This window comes from Chrysochloris asiatica, unplaced genomic scaffold (genome assembly GCF_000296735.1).
Source record: "Chrysochloris asiatica unplaced genomic scaffold, ChrAsi1.0 scaffold00030, whole genome shotgun sequence".
Classification (NCBI taxonomy): Eukaryota; Metazoa; Chordata; class Mammalia; order Afrosoricida; family Chrysochloridae; genus Chrysochloris; species Chrysochloris asiatica.
Genome location: NW_006408548.1, coordinates 6,761,074 through 6,786,640, shown reverse-complemented (window position 1 = coordinate 6,786,640; position 25,567 = coordinate 6,761,074). Strand labels below are relative to the sequence as shown.

The 25,567-nt window shown below is 38.9% G+C and overlaps 1 protein-coding gene across 1 annotated transcript in view; it reads left to right on the top strand.

Moving 5' to 3' along the window:
* LOC102819221 (TGF-beta receptor type-2-like) overlaps window positions 1-25,567 on the top strand; it is a 101,897-nt gene that overhangs the window by 63,078 nt on the left and 13,252 nt on the right. The window contains 2 exon segments of the mRNA XM_006851595.1: window positions 16,458-17,254; window positions 18,875-19,016. Of these exon segments, the coding sequence (XP_006851657.1) occupies window positions 16,458-17,254; window positions 18,875-19,016 (939 nt within the window).

The window sequence follows — 25,567 nt, the reverse complement described above, 5'->3', positions numbered from 1 at the left end:
GAACCACTGGTAGTTTTGAACTGCTGAATGTGAGATTAGCAGCCCAACTTGTAACCACTATGCTATTAGAGCTTCTTCACCTTAGGATATGTTGTTGTTGTTGTTAAGTGCCTTCGAGTCGGAATAGCTGGTTCTAATGTCAAGGAGTCCTGGTGTGGCACTGTGGGTTATTATGCTGGACTGAAAATTTGGTTTAAACTGCCAGGGTCGGTGGTTCAAGCTCACCAGCCGCTTGGAAACCCTACACAGGGTGGATATGGGTCGGAACCCGATCCAACCAACTGCACTTAACAACAACAACAACATCAAGAAACACTTGATCTTAAATTGAGTCATTAAAATTCCTTTTCTTCTCGAGGCCCCACCCTATTCAAAGTACCCATTTCTCTAACAAGGTTGAAGTAGTAGTAGTTCTGACTCATAGCAACCCTGTATAGGATTTCCAAGGCTGTAAATATTTACAGGAGCAGAAAGCCTCATCTTTCTTCTGCAGAGTGACTAGTAGATTTGAACTATTAACCTTGCAGTTAGCAGCCCAGTTTGTAACCCACTATGCTATCAGGAGTCAGGCAGAAGTAGTGATTCGCAACCTTGACTGCACATTGGAAACACCTGAGGACTTTAAAAGACTCATAACTGGGTCTTACCCCTGCAGTTTCTGATTTAATTGGTCTGGAACCTGGTTATCAGAATTCTTCCCCTCTCCCCAAGATATGTCCATATGCAGCCAATGCTAGGAACCACTTGATTCAAGACAGGTTGCTCTGCCAAACTTTTTATTTTTCTTCGCGTTTCTCGTATAACCTGAGAAGGGACAGTAACAATTACAGAATAGCAACAACCACAGGAAGTAGTTGAAATTCAGCCTCCTGTGGTTAGAGAAGAAAAACACATAAAACACCTATATTACCTCATCCCTGAGGAATAATAGGATTCTTTAATAGGAGTCAGTCTTGTGCTTTTTCCACAATTTACAAGCATTTACTGCACAATGAAACAAAAGACCTTCATTGGGAATAGGCATCTTAATTCTTAGGACTGATGAACTGATACACTGCAGAAACACATGGTGTTGTTGTTAAGTACCGTGGAGTCGGTTCCGACTCATAGTGACCCTGCACAGGGTTTCCGAGGCTGTAAATAGTTGAACCTTAATGTGTGACTGAAAAAAGGTTGGGTGGTAAAGTGTGGGTGCAAATCTAAGAAATAGTACTGCCTTAGTAAAACCAAGTGAGAGAGGAAGCAGGCTGTGCATTTTAGGAGATAGAGATTAGATATCAGATGGCGTGGAACTTCCAGGAGATACGGGTTCATTGTGAAAGGCAGGAGAAAAAAGGATGGATTTCAGTAACCTGATAGGAGTTGACAGTGTCAAAAATTCATATGCTTTTCCAAAGCAATATTGTGCTTTCCAATTTCCTGAGAACATAAAAGGTTCTGATTTGGTGCTATAGAATAAGCACTGGACTCCTAACCACAAGCTTAACTGCAAGGTCGGCAGCTCAGACCCACCAACTGCTTCTCAGAAACCCTATACAGGGTCCCTCTGCATCGGAACCCACTCGGTGGTACTTAATAACAACAACAACAACAGACAAAGTAAAGTCCTGGTGTGACGCTGTAGGATAAGAAGTGGACTGGTAACCGTGAGGTTGACAGTTCAAGTCCACCAGCCATGCCTTGGAAGCACTATATATGAGTCGCTATGAGTCGACACTGATTCAACAGCACTTACAACAATAACAGCAAAGTAGAAGGACCCTTGGTGGCACAGTGCTTAAGTGCTCAGTCTCTAATAGAAAGGTCAGCAGTTCTAATCTACCAGCCACTCTCAGGGAGAAAGATGCAGCAGTCTTCTTTGAAGACTGTTGGTTGTTGTTTAGTGCCGTTGAGTCGGTTCCAACCCTGTATAGAGTTTCCGAGGAGTAGCTGGTGAGCTTGAACTGCTGACGTTGCAGTTCAAACGGCTTTGCAGTCTGGTGCATTAACCCACAGTGCCACACCCGGACTATAGCCTAGAATACCCCATGGAGCAGATCTGTTCTGTCCTTTAGGATCTCTGAGTTAGAATCAAATTGATTACAACAGGTTTGGTTTAGAGAGTAGAAGATGCAGTTTATGGAAAATGAAGTTAAAAGATCATTTTTCCACAAACTTTTTTAGATGTGCCATCATTTCTCGTACAATGTCTGACACATTGTAGGCACTTGGTGAATGTTGATTTCTTTCCTTCTGAAGTCACAGCAACAGAAGCAGCAATAAATATATGTCCCAAAGAGGAACATGAAGGGTGCCTAACACATTAAAGACAGAGCCAGGTATTCAATTGCCTGAAATGAACAGCAATCTGAAACTTAACAGATAAAAGTAATGTCAGGCATATCGGTTCAAACACTGATTACAGAGAAGCTGCTTATCACAAAGCCGGCTTGGCACCTGTTCATGTGATTAAGACCTAGGGGGTTAGAGTTAAGGTTATTCTGAAATCAGTGTGATTTATCTGAATCAAAGGAAATCTATAGTACAACAAACAAGCACTCGTTTAAACTGCACTTGTAGGAGGAGAAAGTGATAATCTTGCTGTCATTGTTGCCACACAGATTACAGGCCAAGTACTGAAGTATGTTGAATAGTAAAAATGGTTTCAGAAAACAAATCAATTTTTGTTCTGCTTTATGCTGAGCAGGCATATTTTAGAGTCTGATAAATATATCAGGTTTTAGGATCTGAAAAATATCTTTTGAAGAGTGATTGAATGAACTAGGAGATGCTCAACTTGACAAAGAAATGACTTAGGGAGACAAGTTCAATGTCTAACAGGATTTAAGATCATTACAAAAAGGGATCCATTTCTTGTCTTTTTCTTTAGAGAGTAGCTTGTTGTTGTTGTTAAGTGCCATCGAGTCGGTACTGACTCATAGTGACCCTATGCACAACAAAATGAAACACAGGCTAATCCTGGGCCAACCAGAGTACCAAAAACTAGAAGTTACAGAGAGGCTGTGTTTCACTAAATACAGAGACTAATTTTTTTTTTTTTTTTAATGCCCTGTGGTTTAGATTGTATTTCAGTAGCTGAAGTGAGATATATTGAGATGAGATTGTGGAGTGGATTGATTTATAGAATGAGAGAGATCCCTGTATTATAACATTTTAGTCACAGGTGGTATCTCTGAAAGATTCCACAAGAGGCTGTCATACAAGATTAGGTGGTATGAGTGTGTACGGCTCTTTTGTTGGAAAGAGAAGTGAGAAGGAAATAATGCAAACGGAGCTGTGGAATGTAGTAGGAGAGGTGGAGAAATAGCTTGGCTTTGATTTATGTGCAAGTGGAATAAAACAATTTACATGGATTGGAGAGAAGACATTTTTTGCATCATTTTTGAAAAAAGTATTGTCAAGTGTGTCCAATATGTTGAATAATATCACCAATATGCTAGAAGTCAAATGAAACCCTGCATGCCCAGTGAACTCACTGTCCTTCTGTTATTTTAAATGACTTTTTATTCTTTCCCTGGATTTAATTGTTTGCTTTCTATTGAGATGATGGATGGGGAGTTATATCTCATTCTATACTCCCCTCTTAGTTAATGGACGGGAAAATTTTCATGGACCAATATTTCATTGGCTAGCACTAAATACAAATTTTACAGGACTTTGTAAACAATTCTTCCAAGAATTTTCTTTGTAAGAATGAAACCTCACTTTGGTAGGGTATCAAGAACATACTCCATTTCCAAAGCAGTGCTTCTCAAACTTTAATGTGTGCATGAATCACTTGAAGAACTTTTTAAAATGCAGATTCTGATTCAACAAGTTTAGGAGAGGGCTGAGATGCTGCATTTCCCATAACTTCCTATGTGATACTGATGCTGGTGTTCTAGAGAACATATTTTGAAGGGTGAGTAGTAAGGTCCTTTATTCATCATGCCACCAAAATTTTTGAAGATGCATAAAGTAGTGACAATGACTTTACTCAGGAAAAAAGCAGATTTTATAAATATGTAAAATGCAATATGATGGGGACTTTTTGCATGTGATAAGGGAAGAGAATGGAAGGAAGACTAAGAAGGTTATGGAAGGCAATCGAATGTGTTGTTATGGGCCATCGAGTAGGTTCAGACTTATAGCAGCCCTGTATGTGGTTTCTGAGGAGCAGCTAGTGGGTTTGAACTGCTGACCTTGTGGTTAGCAGTCCAGTGCTTATCCTACAGTGCCACACGATTGCTGCTGTTGTTGTTAAGTGCTACCAAGTTGGTTTTGACTCATAGTGACCCTATGTAGGGTTTCTGAGAAATGGCTAGTGGGTTTAAACCTCCAACCTTGTGGTTAGCAGTCCAGAGTTTTTCCTACAGCACCACACCAGAACACCTTCCACACTGTAAGACACTTTATTTTGTTATTGCTGTTGTTAGGTGTTCTTGAGTCAATTCTGATTTATTGCAACCCCATATAACCAACTCCACGGCACATAACCACCACCATAACAGTAGAAGTGCACCATAGGGTTTTCTAAGCTAAATTTTTACAGGAGTCAATTACCAGATCTTTCTTTGGCACCAACTTTCAATTAGCAGCAGAGAACTTAATGATTTTCACCAACAATCTGTTTTTTTTCTGTATGAAATCTGTGATCTCCTCTCTAGTGATTACATAGTGTCTGGCTGCACCTGGTGCAGTGCCGCAACTCAGTAACTTTATATTTTGGATCAACTTGTTTGGCATATACTCAGTGAATGTTTAGGTGATAGTAGTACCCTTTTTTTTTTCCCACTTTTATCTTCTTTATTGAAACTGCTGCCAGCTTTCCAAGACATGTAGCTCAACTGAGTTATACAACTGAATTATGCCTCTGGAGAAACAAAGAACAAACCTCAACCATCCAACAACTTTTCTTTAGTTAGTGCGTCATACTGACCATCTCATAACCTCCTAATGTATTGCTGCTTTTCACTTCAAACCCTTCAATATGCTATCTTAAATTTATATCTGACAAGGATGTATTACTTCACTTTTCTAAGAAAGAGAATGTTGCAGCTCAGATAGTCATGGAGCAAAATGTTTGTTTGTTTGTTTGTTTGTTTGTTTTAAAGTATTATCTGCCTGTGTGGTTGCCTTCATGAATAATTTCCTCCTTTACCCTGAGACCAAAAGAACTGGATAATGCCTGTCTACCATTACTTAACATTTTGATCAAAAAAGGGGACAATGAGGAACAGAATTTCAGATTTTCAGTGGAATACAAACTTTCTGGAGCCATTGAGGTTGGATGAGCCTATGAAACTATTACCCTGATAATAAAAATAAAAGTAAGGGAAAAAAAAAAAAAAAAAGCTAACATTCTCATGTGACATGCTGCAAAAAGAAGCAAAACAAAACTGATTAAATAGAATTAGGTCATTTACTTAGATATTGTAATAATTCTTTAAAAAGCTAGAGATATTTTTGCTAATTTAGAAATGTTTGAAATATGTTATTAATGAAATATGTCTTTTGTTAAGCTATTTTATTTGTAATGAAAACCAATGTATTCAACACTTTGTATCTTCTAGGTGTAATACTTGATATCGTATACATATTACATTTTGTAATCCTTACAACAACCCAGTGAGACACTTCTCTGTAGTCTTCATTATGCAAATGAAGAAACTGAGACCCAGAATCACCTAGTCAGGAAATATTAAAGCTATACCTAATATCAGAATCCCAGATACTGAAACGACAACAAGAAATTATGCTTCCCCTAAATATATGAAATGATATCTGTAATATTTTTAATTTCAGGATCTACTTTGATTATTCTTTGAGCTTTATGCTATCTAAAAATATATTATTACTTGAGTCTGGAGCTATTTTTTTTTCCTCAGTTTGTCAGGAAAAGCCATATGAAAGCGTGCCTTGAGAAAATCATAAAATTAGATCTCAAGTCACTGTCATGACAGGAAATATCATGGTTTGAATGTGAGGTAACATGAGATACAGAACATCATTCAATGCACTGCTATCTTAGAATACTGAAGCAAAGTCTCCTTTCAAAAGCAATAGGAACTTCAGAATTTTAGCTGGAGTTGCTTTTGCAGAATGTCTTGCTAAACAGCTTAAGAGCGGTAACCACATCAAATCTACTACCACTGAGTCATTTCTCACTCATAGCAACCCTGGTAAAACCCAACTGCCTTCAAGTCGATTCTGACCAACAGTGATCCTGTAGGGCAAAGTAGAACTGCTCCGTAGCATTTCTGACACTGTAAATCTTTACAGGAGCGAGAGCTTCATAGTTCTCCTGCAAAGTGACTAGTGGGTTTGAACCACCAACTTTGTGGCTAGTAGTCCAACACTTAGCTCACTATTCCACAAGGGTTCCCTAAAGGAGGTAAAAGTCAGTAACCTTTAATATCAGGCAGCAAACACAGCATGACAAAGAGAGATGATTCTGAGAGATCTAGGAAAATTAGGATAAAAATCCTCAATGTAGGACTAGAGTGGAGAGTGAAGCATCCAGCTGATAAGAAGAGAGGGCATATGCACAAGAATACCCACACTTGCAGATAATACCTACTTGACCTGGCTTCAATGACTGGATGATCAGAGCTCAACTAGAAGAAAAAAGAAGAGGAAAAAAGAGTAATCTGATACAATTTGATGAACTTGACCTACACCTATGGATGCAGTAGCTTAAAAGAAGGAACAAATCTTTACAGCAAGGATCATTCCTACGCCCTCCACACACAGAGCAGATTGGGATGGGCAACTTGGACATTGGCTACCCAAAATGGGGGAGCTACAAAGGCAAGAAGTGACTGGCTTACAAGCTTTCAAGAGGGAGCTTAGATCCAGAGGGCACGGAGGAAGGTAGAATCTCCACTGAGTAGTATCCAATCTGTCTAGGCAGGGCTGATGAAATGAAATGAGGATAGGTCTCTTGTGATACAATAGTGAATAATTGTTATCAGGACTGATTGTGAGGGCTGGAAATATAAAGGTAGATGTTTTGTAGCAAGGAGGGGAGTAATTAACTTTTCAGTCTGGGAGCAGAGGTCCCTGGGACCATCAGGGGAGAAGAGCAGAGAGCGGGACCCTACCCAGAGAAGCAGTGATGCCTGAGATGGAGGCAGAGACCATGGCGTGGGGAGATAGAGAGCAGCTGAGAACTTTAGACCCAGAGAAGGAGAGGGGCTGTGTGCTGACGGCCGGGAGGCAGGCTTGTAGTATATACCCTTTCGTTGGTTGATGATGCATGGAGAGGATTGTAACCATGGCAATGAAATGATATACGATAGGATGAATGTAAAACTAATGTTCTCCAATGTAAACTTATCACATAATTCACAATAAAACAAAACAAAACAAAAATCCTCAATGTAAATTGTTTTAACCAAATGTACATTATTTTAATCTGTTTGGAAATAATAGTTGCTGACTCAAAAGTACCTCTCATTCGTCTATGTAACTAAGTACTCTCTTAAATATAAATTGTCATCAGAAAATACGTCTGTATGAGTCAATCTGGTCATACAGTTCAAGTAGCACATTGTCATCTAGAGACTAAAAATCACTGAGAACAAGTTTCTAAGATGCAGGCCAGACGAAATGGAAGTAGATTTTGTATATAACCTTGAAACTGCAAAGGAAGAAACAACACTAGGACTTTTTGGTGAATATAATGAGCTTTAGTACTTAAAAGAGAATTCAGTTCCTCAAAATCACTAGCTTCAAACACTGCAAGTTGAATGAATGTACATTTCTTGTCTGGGCTATTGTTTAAAATGCTGCATGATGGAATAATATGCTTTACCTTTTCAAAAGTGAAATTAAATTTAAATTGACTATAAAATTCATTTTTAATTATTTTTCCCAGGGTACCTGACTGTGGTAAAAACGTAACATAATGCACAATTTTAACTTTTTCTTTATTTTCTAGTTTTAATGTATTAGAAATAGACATAGAAGGAGCTCTGGTAGCGTAGTAGTTATGAATCAGGCTGCTAATCTCACCATCAGCAGTTCGAAACTACCAGCTGTTCCATGGGAGAAGGATGAGGCCTTCTGCTCCTGTAAAGATTTACAGCCTCGGAAACCCTGTACAGGGTCTCTAGGATTCAGAACAGACTCCACGGCACATAACAACAACAAAGATTATATGTGATATCTGTTAAAATATACTAAAGAGTATATGAAATGCATATGTGTGTGTAAAATGCTATTTCATTGTGCTCTTCTTTTGTGTTTTCCTAGGTGTGAGTAAAGTTGAGCATCTTTTTATGTCTCTTTCACATTGTGTAGATTCTGTTTTGAAATGTGCGTTGCCCCATTTTCTTCTGGGTTGTTTATTTTTTCTTATTGGTTTGTTAAGAATTCTTTATGTATTCCTTGTCTATTATAGGCATTTTAAATCTCATTTGTTTTATAACATGTCTTTTCATTTTATGGTACTTTTGACAAATTCTTAATTTTTGTAATCAAATTTATCAATTTCATCTGCTATAGTTAACACTTTCCTTATCTTAAGAACCTCCTTAAAAAATGTCAAAATGATGTTATACTTGACTTTCTCTAGAGATTTTAAAGTGTTCACCTTTTATATTTAAATCCTTAATCCATCTATAAGCAATGTGTTACAATTTGTTTGTCCTTGCACCAGTGCCACATTGTCATAATTACTATAGATTTATAAAAGTTCTTATCGTGTAAGTCAGATTGCTCCACTTTGTCCTACTGTGCTGTTCAGGACCGCTAGCTCATATTGAAAATAAATTGCTACAGTTGGCAAAGGCATCCTGTTCCTGTTTTAAAAGGACTGCATGGAACATTCTCCCATTAGAATAATATTTGTTGAAGATTCCTCATGTATATGTCTTTTTATGATACTTAACTTTATCGTATACATTCTCTGCATCCATTAGATTGATTATATAGTTTTTCTTCTTTAAACTAATGTGAGGAATGGCATTGGTAGTTTCGTTGTTTTTTCCTAACTCTTGTTTTCCTGATCATTTGGTCTTGATGTCCGTGTTATTCTGCTTAATACTTTGCTGAATTCAGCTTGTTATTACTTTATTTCTATTTTCTTTTTTAATCATGGTACATAAATGAAATTTTTCTGTAACTTCTTAATCTGGTTATCATTGTCCTATCTTAATGGAATGAATTGGGCCAAAATATACTTTCACTATTCTCTGGAAGAATTCATAAGAAATTTCTTCAAATAGTCTTTGAAAAAACTCTAAACCTTCAGAAAAGTTGAAAGAATGGTCCATTGAAGCCCAGTATACCCTTTCTCTAGATATACCATGTGTTTACACTTTCTGCATTCTCATTCTCTATGTCTGTTTGTCCATCTGTCTATTTACCTAATATTGTCCATTTGCAAATTTCTCCAAAGCCAGGGGTTTACTGTTGATATAATTGTTGTCACCCAAACTCAGGATCCAGTCAAGGACTACAGTAGTATTTGGTTGTTTAGTCTTCTTAGTTGTACATGGTTTTTGTTGTTGTTGTTTTAATTTTTTCCATGACTTTGACTTTGAATAGGACAGGCCATTTATTTTAAGCTATTTGTTCAACTTCCTTAAGACTGGTAAGATTATTAGGTTTTATAATTCTTCTTGGATCAATATTGGTAAGTTAATATCATTTTAAGACTTTGTCCATTGTTGTCTAGAATTTCAAATTTATTAGCCAGAAATTTTCAAGTGACTTTCTTACTTTTTCCATCTTTGCTGTGTCTGTAATTGTATCTCATCTGTTTTTTGCTCTTTACCCCACTGATAGTCTCACCAAAGGTCTGAATGTTAGTCTTTATGCAGGACCAACTTGGGTCGTTGTTGATTTTCCCTCTTGTATGTTTGATGTCTGTTTCACTGATTACAACTATAATCTATACTATCTCCATCCCTCTCCTTTTTTTAGCACATGTTCAGTCCTATGTTGCTTGAGCTCCTGATAACTTCCCTGAGTAACTCTCCACAGTGAAGCTCTGCTCCTTGAACTACCCACCACTCACTTCCACATACAACTCTGTGCATTGACCCCAGTTTATTTTATGTCTACTTTTTTCATTTCCTTTTCAATAAAATGAAAATAATAATGCAAGGTGAGTAGTTCAAAACTACCAGCTGTTCCGCTGGAGAAAGACTAGGCTTTCTGCCCTTGTAAAGATTTACAGCCTCAGAAACCCTGTACAGGGTCGCTATGAGTCGGAACTGACTCCACGGCATATAACCACCACCACCACCACCATCTGGTAGTAAGGCTTCAAAGATTCAAAATAATCTAGTGTGAAATGTATTGCTTGGCATTTAGTAGGTGTTCAATAAATGAATACTATTTTTAACATTATAATTAACATATTGACTGAAGTCAGGAAATTCTCTCTCTCCCCACAACCTCATATCTCTCTGTAGCACAGTTTCCTTCTTTGGACCTTGGCCAGTTGCATATATATCCTGTTGCTTTAGATGAACATGTTGCGTGTGAAAATCTTTGTGGTTAGAGAGTCACTGCCAACTTTACAAAAGCCTGTCTGTTATGTGATGTTTGTTAGTATACTGATACACCAAGATATGACAAAAGCGATCATCTGGACCCATTTCTATTGCTCAGATTAATTAATATCTTGGTAAATTTTTACCCACAAAATTGCTTTACTGAGTGAAGGATTTGCCAGACTCCCTCAATTATTAAAATAGGAGCCCAATCCTCAATTAATTTATACTGATTTGTTTTTATATTCCTTGCTTTATTATTTTCACTTAGAATTGTGAATTCCAGAAGTTCAGTTTTAAGTTCTTTTGAGAAACCAGTGTTGGTATGGAGCATGCTGAAGGATTTGAAAGTGGCTGGAAGCAACCTATGTTTTTAGTAAATGTGTGTGTGTGTTTGTGTGTGTGTGTTATAAGACAACTTGTTTACTTTTCAGTCCCTCCAAATTAACGTATACTATGGGATTTCCTCTTGAGTTTTTCTGCTAGTTTGTGTGTTGTTGTTTTTTTTTTTTTTTTTTAATGGCATACTAACATATATCTTTGGGAGACAAAAAAAAAAAAAAAAAGAATTTGGTATTTGTCTTTAAAACAATATTTATGTATTAGGACACTAACATTTGAAAATGGCTCCTTATTTGTAAGTAAGATTGGTTTCTCTATGTGAGACATATGGATGGAAAATTTTAGAATTATTAAACAAACTTTGGGGTTCAATGCTAGAGAGAGAACTTGGTGGCATGGCTCCAGAACCACTCAGACCTGGGTAAAACATGGACTCCACTTCTGGGTGTCTTTGAGTGGGTCATCTATGCCTTTGAATGGACTGCAAAGTTGGTTTCAACAGCAAGGTCGGTGGTTTAAGCTCGATGGCAGTTAGCAGCAACAACAACAAAATGTAACTAAGGAACGTGCCACCATGTTCCATACAGTAAGCACTGGACTATGAACCACAAGGTTAGTGGTTCCAGCCCACCAGTCACTCATTGGGAGAAAGATAAAGTTTCTGTTCCTGTGAAGATTTAAACCTCAGAAACCCTGTACAGGGTTGTAGAAGCTGAGATCTGGTTAGGCTTCCTGGAGCTGGGTCAGCCAGAAGGCCACAGGTAGGCATCGCTGCCCCTTGTGCCCACTATATTGAACACTGGGAAAATGTCCCCTAGTCTAGGACTCCTCACACTCTGATGTGCATAACTCTCCTGGGGATCTTATTAAAATGAGTTAGTGGGTCTGAGACTCTTGGAGCAAAACACAGGGCCAGGCTGTTTTGTTCATTGTTCATATTTGAAAGGCAGATCTTGAGCATCATGTGTGATTAAATATTTGAAGTTCCTAACACATAGCATATGCTCAAAAGAGAAAAACAAACAAACAAATGTGTGTTCCCTTTCAATTTTCCTTTTCTCCAGGAGTTTTTGCAATAATATACCTAGCCAGGAGCAATAAATACATGGCCTCCTAAATCATTATTCTGATTTTTTCCCCTTTTCTTTAAAATGTTTAAATTCTGAAATAAAATACAGATACAGAAAATAACACAATCAGACTTATAGCTAGTTACAACTCTTGCCCTTATAACCACTTCCCGGGTCAAAAAATAGAGCTTTGCCAGCCACTGTTTCATTCTGCTTTGCATAGGGTTGCTATGAGTCAGTACCAACTCCATGGTACCTAGCAACATAACAACAAACGCACAGCCAGGTACACGGTATGATCAGTCTGAGTTTCTGTGAAATTGGGATTGGCAAAAAGCAACTTGCCCTTCTGGTCTCTGAGTAAAGGAGATGCTGGAAGCCACTTCACACAGCTAGAACATGCAGCTGGTAGGTTTTAGAGTGGCAGCCCAAGGGTTAATATTGTGAGAGGGCGTGGATGGCTTGTATTTAGATAAAACCACATCCCAAAGCTTCCTTTCAGCCAGTTTGCTATTGTTACAGTTTTTTTTCTTCGCCTCTTTGAAGTTTCAAGATTGACAGATGTTTTTCAGTAATTTCCCTTCAAAAAATTTACATGTAAGTTTTCAAAAAGAAGTCACAGGAAACTTTAGGGGAAAGTGAAACTTTGGTTTCTGATATTAAACTGGGGATTTCTATAGTTCTTCTTCAGTCAATCCTCATATAAACTTTAGGGTGTTTCTGTTTTTGCATTCCCCTTATCCAGAACAGAAATAGAAATTAGCATGGAAGACCTTTTCAAATAGGATCAGTAATTATAAAATAATTATAAGTGATACTTGAAGCTTATTGGATGTGTTGCACTCTTAAGAGTTGGAGAGTCAGCTAAGTAATTATGCACTTAATATTCAACATTCATTTTATATCCATATGTGAAAAAAAGAAATATCCATGCCAGACCAGAATAGTCTCTCAAAGTGTTTCCAATTTATTAACAAATTTTAAAAATCATACTTATAGAACAGAGTTCAGGACACTTTCTATAAAGAGGCGGATAGAAAATATTGTAGATTTTATGGGCCAGATACAATCTCTGTTGAATGTTGTTGATGTTAAGTGTTGTTGATTCAGTTCTGACTCACAGCGACCCTGTATAGGGTTTCCAAGGAGTGGCTGATGGGTTTGAACCACTGATTTTTCAGTTCAAACCAACCTTGTGTTTCAGTGCTTATCTTACAGTGCCACACCAGAACTCCTTGGTTTTTAACCACTTTTTTTAATGTAAAAAAGTTTAATTCTGAACACTGAGAGCTGTACAAAAATAAACCAAGGACCCTTGAGTCATACTTTGCCAATCCCTTCTAAAAATCAAAACTATACACACTGTCATGGAGTTGTTTCTGACTCATGGTGCCCTATATAGGGTTTCCAAGTCTTACATATTTTTACAGAGCAGACAACTTCATCTTTCTTCAGTGGAGCCGTTGATGGATTTGAACCATCAACCTTGCAGTTAGTAGCACAATGTCTAACCCACAGTGCTATGAGGATTCTTTAATCCCTGCTAGGAATCCTGGTGTGGCGCTGCATGCTAATGCTCTGGACTGCAAGGTTGGGTGGGAACCCACTCAATAGCACTTAATTGCAACAACAAAGGAACATCCATTGAAGTGTGAAGAAAATTTTCCCACAAAAGTCAGTCATTCAGTCACATTCTACAACCAGAAGGTCTTGGCGTGCCCTGTCTTGTCACAGATGCTGGGTCTATCCCAAGACACTTGGCCTTTCCATGCACAGAGTTTACCTTCTTATGAGAGAAACAATGAGAGAATCAAGCAGATTTATGATTACGAGGAATCTCATGTAATGAGAGACATGGAGCATCGAAGCAAAAGCATTCATAGCGATACTTCAGAGAATGGAGATGACATTTCAGGAAGTGTGGTCTGCTGTTTCACCAGAATATTATTTCATCTGCCCTGTTAATGTTGCTTTCTAGGTTCATTTTTGCTGGACAACAGAGACAAGTCCATAATTCTCTGCCCTAGCCTCCCTGCCCACCTTTTTCAGTCCTCATTCTTTCTCTAATTGCTCTGTTTCACCTCCACTTCCATTCCTAAGTCCCATTTCTCCATTTTCCCTTTGTCCACAGCCAAATCTTCCATTATGAGCAAGAATTTGGATTTTTGAGTCAGTCACCAAGTTTAATCTCTTTTTAAAATTCATTTTGGTGCATTTCTTTATCTTTCCCCAAAATGATGATGTTTTCCTGTTAGTTTGTGAAATACTAATGTTTTGGCATTACTTTTCCAGTTTTTATTGGCAATATGTAGACTTAAGACCTAAAATTTTCATCTAGAATACATATATATAGCTTGTGTTTCTCACTCAGAACCTACTTTAAGAACAATCAAATCATTAAATCTAAACCCTCTAAATGGCTTAGTACTTACCTAGCTTTATTTCGCAGTATGACTTTAAGTGATGATATTACATACAATTTAAGTAAATGTTTCCCTTTGAGGGATTATGGTATCCTTATTCCACCAAGTCTGTCTTCTCAACCTTTAAATATTAGTTTGTGTTTTTTGCCAAAAAGTCTGTAGTGTATACAATTTACTAACTGGATAATTCCAAATTCTTCTTTTGAATTTCAGTCTGGTACTATACTGCTTACCCAATCTTTTTTTCTCTTTCTGTTCCCCTGTGCAAAGCAGTCAGTTTGGGAGAATTGGTCTCTGCACAGATCATACTTTCTTACTTCTATACATTCATTTATAACATTCCTCTGACTCATTAACCTTTTTTCATCTGTCAGAGACCACTTCAAAGGCAGTCCTTACCACTGTGCCTTTCATTTTCTTCTAAGCTTTCCCCCCACTCCACCAATACATACAAAGGGGCTTCAAAAAGTACATTGAAAAATGAAATTAAAAGATAATGGAATTATCCCATGAACTTTTTGAAGCCACATTGTACATTACACCCCAGTTAGCTCCCATCTTAGTCTACCATATACATGCTCTAACTCATCTACTGAACTATAACCACTTTAAAGACAGTGGTTATAATCCAGTGACACTATAATTTATAGCTGTTGTTATATGCCATAGAGTCAGTTACAACTCATAGAGACCCTGTATAGGGTTTCTGAGGAACAGCTGGTGGACTTGAACCACTGACCTTAAAACTCAAACAGATCTTGCAGTCCAGCACATTAACCTGCAGCACTGCACTGAGACTGCATACAATAATGATATGTTTGAGGAACAAATCTAGCATTTGACCAGAGGCCTGTTTGCTAGTCGGTACCTTTGAGGGAGGATAAAGGACATATCAAACAATAGAATTTTGATATTTTTGCCTCATGAAGGCAGCCTAGCACATGGCTCTCATTGACTGTAACTGCCCACCTAGTTCCTAGTTGCCTCCTGCATGCCCTTCTTCCCAAGAGGAAGTCAGTACCAACCAAAGGCACCACATGATCCAGTGTTTGACATACAAGATCACATAGTTTGATGGCTAGGGCTAAGGATTCCTTTCATCAACCCACAGGAGTACTTAAAAAAAAACCCCACAAAAAACACAACTTTGCTCATTTGTAGAAGTGTTTACATTGTTGCAATGAAATGTATCTATTCTAAGAAACTGCAAGTTGCATGTACACTGAAAAGAAGTAATATTGGGTAGGTATAAGGGTAATAGACTTCTAAACAGATCCTTCCTACAAATTTCTCTCCACACCACCATAGGCCCAGAGCTGATGTCTAAGAGAAGCCTGGTTGTTGATCTAACCAGGGAAAGTTGACTCGGAAAAACACAGCCTTTGGCAAAAACATGACAGTCTCTGTACTTTCACAAACAACATTTTTGGTATCATTTGGAAGTGGAAACAATATCATTCTTTCTCTATTTCCAAAGTTCCTATTAGACTTTGAACTTAGTGGTTAATAATAAATGCTTTGTGCATGCATTCAAAACATACTTACTGAAAACCTCCTATGTGCTATGTGCTGTATAAAGTAATGAAGAAGACAAATATCCTCCCTGACAATATTGAGTTCCCAGCCAGCTGGGAATAAGAAGAGTAGAGAGAAGTAGATACGAAACCAGAAAGTGGAATCATAGTTGTTATTTAATTGAAAGTATAAGCTTCTGTAAGAATGTATAAGATGCTCTTCTAATTCTGCCTAGGCTTCCTTTAAGGAGTGACATTTAAGTTGAAGTTTAGGGAAAGAATATAAGACATTAAGTGGAGAGCCAGAGGCAGGGACGACCAGACTAGGGCACGCTGTCATTGTTGTTACACGCCCTTCATGTCAGCTCCAACTCTTAGCAACCCCGTATAGAGTTTCTGAGAAGTGACTAGTGGGTTTGAACTTCCATACTTGTGGTTGACAGGCTAGTGCTTATCCTACAGTCAGGACCCCAGGACAAGTAGCATCCCTGGAATAAAAATAATCTGTAAAAACTATGCGGGTGCTAAATGCTCTAAATGTCTAAGGTGTAGACCCAGTTCCTGACACTGTATACATACTGAACCTAATTCCTCCTCTCTCTTGTTTTGTTTCCACATCTGAAGAGAACACCAGCAGCCCTGATTTGTTTTTGGTCATTGTCCAAGTGACAGGCATCAGCCTCTTACCACCATTGGGAATCGCCATAGCAGTAATCATCACCTTCTATTGCTACCGCGTTCACCGGCAGCAGAAGCTGAGTACATCCTGGGATACCAACAAGCCACGGAAGCTCATGGAGTTCAATGAGCATTATGCCATCATTCTGGAGGATGACCGCTCAGACATCAGCTCTACTTGCGCCAACAACATCAACCACAACACCGAGCTGCTGCCCATTGAACTGGACACCCTGGTAGGGAAGGGCCGCTTCGCTGAGGTCTACAAAGCCAAGCTGAAACAGAACACTTCAGAGCAGTTTGAGACCGTGGCAGTCAAGATCTTCCCTTATGAGGAGTACGCTTCCTGGAAGACAGAGAAAGACATCTTTTCGGACATCAACCTGAAGCATGAGAACATACTGCAGTTCTTGACTGCTGAGGAGCGGAAGACAGAACTGGGGAAGCAGTACTGGCTGATCACTGCCTTCCATGCCAAGGGTAACCTCCAGGAGTATCTTACTCGGCATGTCATCAGCTGGGAGGACCTGCGTAAGCTGGGCAGCTCTCTTGCCCGGGGCATTGCTCACCTGCACAGTGATCACACCCCATGTGGAAGGCCCAAGATGCCCATTGTGCACAGGGACCTTAAGAGCTCTAACATCCTTGTGAAGAATGACCTGACCTGCTGTCTGTGTGATTTTGGGCTTTCCCTGCGCCTGGACCCCACTTTGTCTGTGGATGACCTGGCAAACAGTGGGCAGGTGAGTTAGAATAGATGCCTAGATCTCCCTTACCTTCTTTTTGTCCCCACCATACCTTTTTATCTATATCGTATGCCTCTAACCTCAAACAACCCCACACCCTGGACATGCATGTCTCGGGAGTCTGGCCAAAACAGGGAGTTTTGTCCCCACTCTCCTACCAGGGTACATTTGCTAATGGACAGCATTTCATCATTTTTTTTCAAATCTTTCCCAACCCAGAGCAAATGTGCTTGTCCCTGAGTCAATCTTCACTGCTTTTTGATTGGCCAATGATTTCTCTTTGTTTCATGTGTGGTATACTTTCCCCTTTCTACTCTGCACAGTTGATGTCTGTGTTTCTTTTTACTCTTCTAGAAGGCAAGCTCCTTGAAGTTTAAATGCACGTCCATTTGGTTATCTCTCTAGCACAATGCTTTCATCAATTAAAGTGGCTAATATGTCTTTGCTGAGTGAATGATGGAATGAATGAATGGACAATTCTATTCTTGAAACACTTTCATGGTTATGAGGTAACCTTTGTTTGACTATGGAGCTATTGAAAAGTGAAATGAAGTTTTAAAGACATCCTTTCTGAATGGCAAGGTCCTATACACATTGAAAGACTGGCTGCAGATTAGAGTGGAGTCAATAAAGAGTTCCATCATTTTCTCTAAACAGATTTGGGCATGGTGAGGGTGGGATATAGCTTCAGAAGTGTTCAGTTACTATGCAGTCATCCCTCTGTGTCCATGGCAGTACTTGCAATGTTAAGGTAAACACATTAATGAGCATGGACAGATTAATATGTCAGGGTAGTGAATTATAGAATGACTTGAGAAAAAAAAATCTTGATACATTTCAATAAGAAATGATGATCCTTAGAATGTCAGCTTACTTATCATTCCCAGGGAAGAGAGGACTTCATTGCATGTGTAGTTGTCTGTGTTACAAGATCATGCTTTAAATGACAATAATATCACAATAAGAAACATTTGAGGGACTGATTCCTCAGAACCAATGGATCCCATGTTTGTATTTGACAGTCATTGAGAATAGCGTGAGCTTATTAGAGTAAAACTATACAACAGGTCCACAAAAATTACAAGGTAATCCAAATGTCTCCTACTATGGAAATACTTTCATAGAATTTGCTTATGGAACAAGCGAAGATTAAGAAACAGCCCATATATGATCAAAACAGGTGGTGGTCTTCATTGTTATTTTCACCATAAGTCTTTGAGTTTCAAGAATGAAAAAATATTAAATTTGCAAAATCAAAAATAAACATGCAAAATGTCACAGCTGTTGTTTCCCAGGTCGTCTGTCAGGATGTTATTGAAGAATGTGATGACATGTATCATGGGGCTAGAAAGCTAGCTCTGGAGTTTGGCATTTCCTTATTTTGGCATTCTTAGTGCATAGCCTTTAAAAGACTTTCACGGAAAGAACACTTATTTTTAAAAATAATCACATACACTGTACCTTTCTCTGTTGGTCTCATTATTTACAACAGCACTGTGACTTTTTTTTACTTTTTTTTTAAGAGCACCTGCACATACAGAGTACAAACATCCGCTAGAGTTTCAGAATAAAAATGGAGCTGGAATTAAGTGACCTCAATCCCTGGTTTTGCTTTAGGTGGGAACTGCAAGATACATGGCCCCAGAAGTCCTGGAGTCCAGGATGAATTTGGAGAATGTTGAGTCCTTCAAGCAGACGGATGTCTACTCCATGGCTCTGGTCCTCTGGGAAATGACATCTCGCTGTAATGCAGTGGGAGGTATGTCTGAACCACCATCATCATGCTGTAGCGGACACCCCTTCAAAATGTTATCATGTTCTTTCTTCAATCCTGATTCAGAGGATCCCAAAACAGTTAACTCCACAATGAGAGCTAGTTGAAATCTGGTTTCAGACAGAAATTCCTGAACTATTTGTAATCATGCTAAACATACCTAGGTTTTTCATCTGAAAGCTATACTTGGAGCATAAAGCTTTGCTTCTCTATTTTGGAAGCATAAATAACTTTTTTTAAAATACATATCCCTCCACAGATATCTAAGCATTTGTCAAGAGATTGATGCTAATACTACCTATAAGAATCATTTTGTTTATCAGAGGGATAATATTATTCAAATAAGTGTCTGATCTTAAATATGATAGTTCTGTATGATAAATATTTACTCTTACAGGTGTGGCATTATAGAGTAAGCACTGCACTGCTAACCACAAGGTTGGCAGTTCATAGCCACCAGCCACACCTTGGACAGAAATTCTGGACATGATCATTGAATCGGAACTACCACAGCAGCACTTAACAACAACTCTTAAAGACATATTTTCTTTTTCTGGCTAAACCAAGAAAAATGGTTCACTATATTTATTTAGGTTTTGAAAGATTTAGACACAAGAAGTCATTGGGGAATGCCTTGCTCTCACTGGTTACACCTCTATTACAGATTTGGAGACCGACATTTCTTCTGAAAACCCAAGGTGGTGCCTTGTTCTCTCTTTCCCAAGTGTAGTCCCCTACTTTCCTGTTCTTGTTTAGGATCAGTTCTCACTAAACAGACCACAAAATAGAACATGAGTTCTCCAGATTCCCTCTGTGGTTTCCTATCTACAAGGAGCACCTTTTCATTGTTAGAAGCTATTACTGCTGGTGACTAAGAAAATACAGAGAAGGATGGGCAAAAGTGCAAGAGGGAAATTGATTTTTTAGAGAATATTATCCCCTAATATTCTCAATTGCTGGGGTATACATTATTATATGCATATTCTTTTCTGACTTTCTTCTCAAGGTCTTAGTTATTACCCTGGAAATGTATGCATCCTAACCTAGTCTTGACAGCTTGCTGATTCAAACCAAGCTAACCCCAATTGTATTTTAACTTTTTGTTTTGTAATAATTTAAGATTTATAGAATTGTTGCCAAAACTATACAGAGAGTTCCCATAGATCCTTCACCAAGCTTTCTCTAGTATTAATGTCAGACCTAATCATAGTACAACTATGATTAGCTGGAAACAAAAACATTGGCATAACACTTTAACTCATCTGTAGATTTTATTTTAATTTCCAAGCCCTCAGTAATGTCTTTTTCTAACAGGAGTAATGCTCTTTTCTAACAGAATCCTATTTAAGATTGTGTTGAGGGTTCATGCCTCCTTAAATGTTAAAGTCACTGCTGTCACTCGATTCCACCTCACAGTGACTCTATTGGACAGAAACCACTCCCTAGGGTTTCTGAGATTGTCAGTCTTTTTGGAAGCAGACTGCCTCACCTTTCTTCCATAGATTGGCTGGTGGATTCTAACTGCCAACTTCTCAGTTAGAAAACCAACACCTTGTTGTTGTTGTCAGGTGCCATCAAGTCGGAACAGTCTCATAGCAACCCCATGCACAGCAGAATGAAACAATGTCTGATCCTGGGCGCCACCACACTCGATGCCATCAATGATGCCACCTGGCCGATCCATCTCATTGGGGGTCTTCCTCTTTTTCTCTGACCCTCCATCTTACCCAGCATGACATCCTTTTCCAGAAACTGTTCCCTCCTGACAATATGTCCAAAGTATGAGAGACGAAGCTTAGCCATCCTGGCCTCCAAGGAGCCCTCTGGCTGCACTTCTTCCAAAACAGATCTATTGGTTCCTTTGGCAGTCCATGCACTTTTAGTATTCTCCTCCAACACTTTACCCACTGTGAAACCAGGTCTTCTCCATGCCTCCTTGTCGGTGTTTGTTGTTAAGAGTCACCAAGTAGGTTCCAACTCGTAGCGACCCCGTAGAGTTTCCTAGGAGCGCTGGTCTGTTTGAAACACCGACCTTGTGCTTCAAACTGACTTTGTGGTCAAGTGCTTAGTCTGCAGTGCCACACTAGCACTCTGCATGCTTCCTTGCTGTTGTTGTTAAGTGCTATGGAGTCGAGTCAGTTCTGACTCATAGCAACCCTGTATAGAGTTTCTAAGGAACAGCTGGTAGGTTTCATCTGTCGACATTGTGGTTTGCAGTCCAGTGCTGATCCTACAGCACCACACCAGGAGTCATGCGTCTTTTGTTGTTGTTGTTATTAAGTGCTGTGGAGTTGATTCCAACTCAAAGCAACCCTGTATAGGTTTTCTGAGGAGTGGCTGGTGAGCTTGATAGGCCTACCATGCAGTCCAGCACATGAACCCACCGTATGTTTGTCTTTGGTCTGCTTTAATTTCTAACAGTCCCTTACTTTGGCCTTATCTTTTTTTTTTTTTTTTTTTTTAATGTTTTATTGTGAATTATGTGATAGTTTACATGGGAGAACATTAGCTTTACATTCATCCTATTGAATATTGTTTCATTGCCATGGTTACAATCCCCTCCATGCATCATCAACCAACCAAAGGGTATACCCTGCTAGCCTGCCCCCCTCCCCCTGGTTGTCAGCACACAGCCCTTATCCCTCTCTGGGTCTAAAATCCCCGGCCACTCCATCCCTCCACATCATCGTCTCTGCCTCCATCTCTGGCATCACTGCTTTTCTGGGTAGGGTCTCACACTCCACTCTTCTCCCTTGATGGTTCCAGGGACCTCGGCTCATGGACTGCAAAGTCAATCACTCCCCTTCTTTTGCTACAAAACATCCACCTTTACATTTCCAACCTTCACAGTCAGTCCTGGTAACAGTTATTCACCATTGTACCACAAGGAACCTATCCCCATCTCCTTTCATTAGCCACGCCCAGACAGATTGGATACTACTCAGTGAAGACTGTACCTTCCTCCTTGCCCTCTGGATCTAGGTTCCGTCTTGAAAGCTTGTAAGCCAGTCACTGCTTGCCTTTGTAGCACCCCCATTTTGGGTAGCCAATGTCCAAGTTGCCCATCCCTGTCTACACTGTGTATGGAGAGGGTGGGAATGATCCTCGCTGTAAAGATCTGTTCTCTCTTTTGAGCTACTGCATCCATAGGTGTAGGTCAAGTTCATCAAATTGTATCCGATTACTCTTTTTTCCCTCTTCTTTCTTCTTCTAGTTGAGTTCTGATCTTCCAGCCTTTGAAGCCAGGTCAAGTGGGTATTATCTACAAGTGTTGGTGTTCTTGTGCATCTCCCCTCACTTCTTATCAGCTGGATGCCTCACTCTCCACTCTAGTCCCCTGTGGCCATGTCACTGACTCTGGGCCCAGGAGTCCCCGGATCTTGCCACACTGCTAGACAACCAGGTCTTCACCTGGGTTCACAGGAGTCTACTGAATGTTGTAAGGCTTAGCTCACAGCTTCATTGCTGTTTTTCCCTCACTTCCCCTTATCGGTGATGAACGTGGTCACCTATTAGAGTGCATGTCTGCTAGTGTATTGGCCTCATCTTTTATGATTTGACATTTTGAAGAAGTTTAGATCAGTTAATATGTAGATTGTCCCTCATGTCTCTGCTGTTTCTCTCATGAATAGATTGAAATTTCCCATATTGTGCTAGTATAGCACAGAATTGATGTACTTTTTGTAATACCTCATATCAGGGTCGCATGAAAGCCATGTGTCATGTTATTGGATCACTTAATTGAAGGTGATGTCTGCCAGGTTATAATACTGTAGGGATTCATTGTAATTCATACATATCTTGTGGGAAGATATTTTGACCACTTTCTAAAAAATACTATCAGTAATGATGCTAGATGTGGTCACCCACTAATTTTTGTTTGATCAGTAGTTCTTGCATGTAACAAATATTACTACAATATTTGCCTAGTAGTGATTTTCTATATTTTATTATTCCTTCTACATTTACTAATTGGTATTCTACCAATTAATAGAAAGCTCTGTGACTTCTCTCCCCAAATCCTTACAATTTATTCATTTAGATGTATTTATTTATATATAAGCAAGAATTCTAGAATCATTATTTTATAAGTTATGATCCAATGCGATCATCATTTATTTTTGGCTCAAATTGCCCAGGTTGGGTTACTGGCGTACATCAAGCAACAAAATAATGATAGTACTGGATTATAATCTATAACAACAACAACAACAAATAAGAATCTAAAACTATTGTCATTGCTAAGTCCCTAGGTGGTATAAACAGTTAATATGCTCAGCTGCTAGTTGGAGATTCAGGTCCACACAGAAGCACCTCAAAAGAAAGACCTGGCATTTTGTTTCTGAAAAATCAGCCATTGAAAACACACTGGTTCTGATAATTCATCTCTTTTCGAGCATGTTTACCCAACTACCAGGGTGGATCCAGGTCACCCCCTCCAACTGTGCACCTTGCTGAACCAACTTCCTGGGGCTCTGGATAGGGATGGAACTTCCGTTCTGACTGACACTGTTATTTTCCTGTTTCCTGCTTGAGATTTATTCCCCCACAGCAGTTCCAAAAGTAACTTGGTTTTTCCTTGCACAGTGAAATTTCTTTAACCAAGTTTCAGCCACTGAGAATAATTTTCTGCTTGAAAACTTTGACAGTTCCAAAATGAATCCTTAGACCAGTATGAGCTGTGTCAGAGACGATGCTGTTGTCACTGTCAGAATAAATTTACCTAGATTTTGGTATCTTTTCCTATCCTTTCAAACCCGTTATTCTATAAACATGAGCTAGAGATTGTGTCTCTGACGTTCCTTCTGTCAGTGCAGCAAGCTTATTAAGCCTGTTGTGAGCTCCCTGCTTTCATTGTTATCAATGACTAAAGCTCTTTCCTGTTGATATTTGCTGAGTGTGGAAGAATTTGGGCTAATAGGGAAGAACTAAGTTCACCAACTTTTACGAGGTCTAAAAACAGATATAGTATAAACAAATTTTCCCCAGGAAGGAACAGGATCTCGTTTGTTCAGCTAGACTCAAAAAACCTTTCATAGCCTCTAGGATGAGAACAGAGAGCATTTTGGGGGAGCAGGAAGGCCATCCTGGTTCTCTTTTTGATTGATCTTAAGCCCACAGTTTCTCCCAACTCTACTCCAGCTGCAAAGGCCCATCTTATATATCTATCCTTGGTGTGGTCCTAACAGAGTGTTTCACTTGATTGTGTGAACAGATGTAATAAGTGCGTGCTTTTACTTTGGCCTCTTATTACACACACACACACACACACACACACACACACACATATATATATATATATATTCCTGTTATTGAGAATATGTACAGCAGAACACTCACCAATTCATCAATTTCTACCTATACAATTCAGTGGCATAGATTGCATCCTTCAAATGACACAGCCTTTCTCCCACTCCTTCTCTGAGTTGTTCCCTATGCATAAACTCAGTTTCCCCTCAGATTCATATCTCATCTTTCAAGTTGTTGTTATTTGAGCCCATAAAAATAGTTCTTAAAAAAGTGCACTGTACTGACAGCAGACGTTTTGCACTAGAAGTATTCAATTTTTTCTTTCTCTTCTTCTTTTTGTAGATCTTAGAAACCTTAGAGACAAATTTTTAGCCTAGTCTTATTTTGAAAGACTTTTCATTTGTAAAGAATTCTTTGGAAAGTACACAAAGTCTAAAGATAAGTGTGGTCCCTTGAATCCATGCTTATTTGTGTTGTCATTATGGTAATGTGAGTGGACGTATGATTAGAAAGACCCTTCCTTATTCTCAAGATGCTTGTCCTCTACTGACAAAGCAAATGTTTATTTCTCAATAATTTATACATGTAGATATTTTTCTTTTCTTACAAATAAAATAGATAATGACTCCCACTAATAGATTGTTCTCATGGTGGAGTGCTATAGGATCAGCATTGTACTGCTAACTCGAAGGCTGACAACCCAAACTCACCAATCCCTCCTTGGAAACCTTATACAGAGTTGCTGTGAATGGGAGCTGACTAGCTAGCACTTAACAACAACGGATGTAAGTCGTTAAGTTACAAAGTCTAAGACAGGTGGGAATGGAAAAGGATTTTCTTTTATATTTTTTGTGACTTGAAATACGACATATGTAATTACTATTTTTCATTGATGGTCTCATTTCAAAAAAGGAAATGTGGAATATGCTTTCATTAGTATGATGAATGATAGCTCAATCTCTTATTTTAGAATACAGTCAAATCATTCTATCCAATTTATTCTGAGGAACAGAGCATCTAGCTAAATGAAGTAGATGCTTTGGACTAATGCACTGGACTACAAAGTTGTTTGAAGCACAAAGTCGGTGGTTCAAGTTCATCAGCCACTCCTTGGAAGCCCTATACAGGGTCACTATGGGTCAGAACAAACTCCACGACACTTAACAACAACAACAATAACTAAGCATTAGGAGACAGTCTACCAGGAGAAGGTGAACATTAAGTAACTTCATTCCATACTTACCCCTAATGGCAGTGTCTGTTTTGACATCTAAGGTCATTTCCAC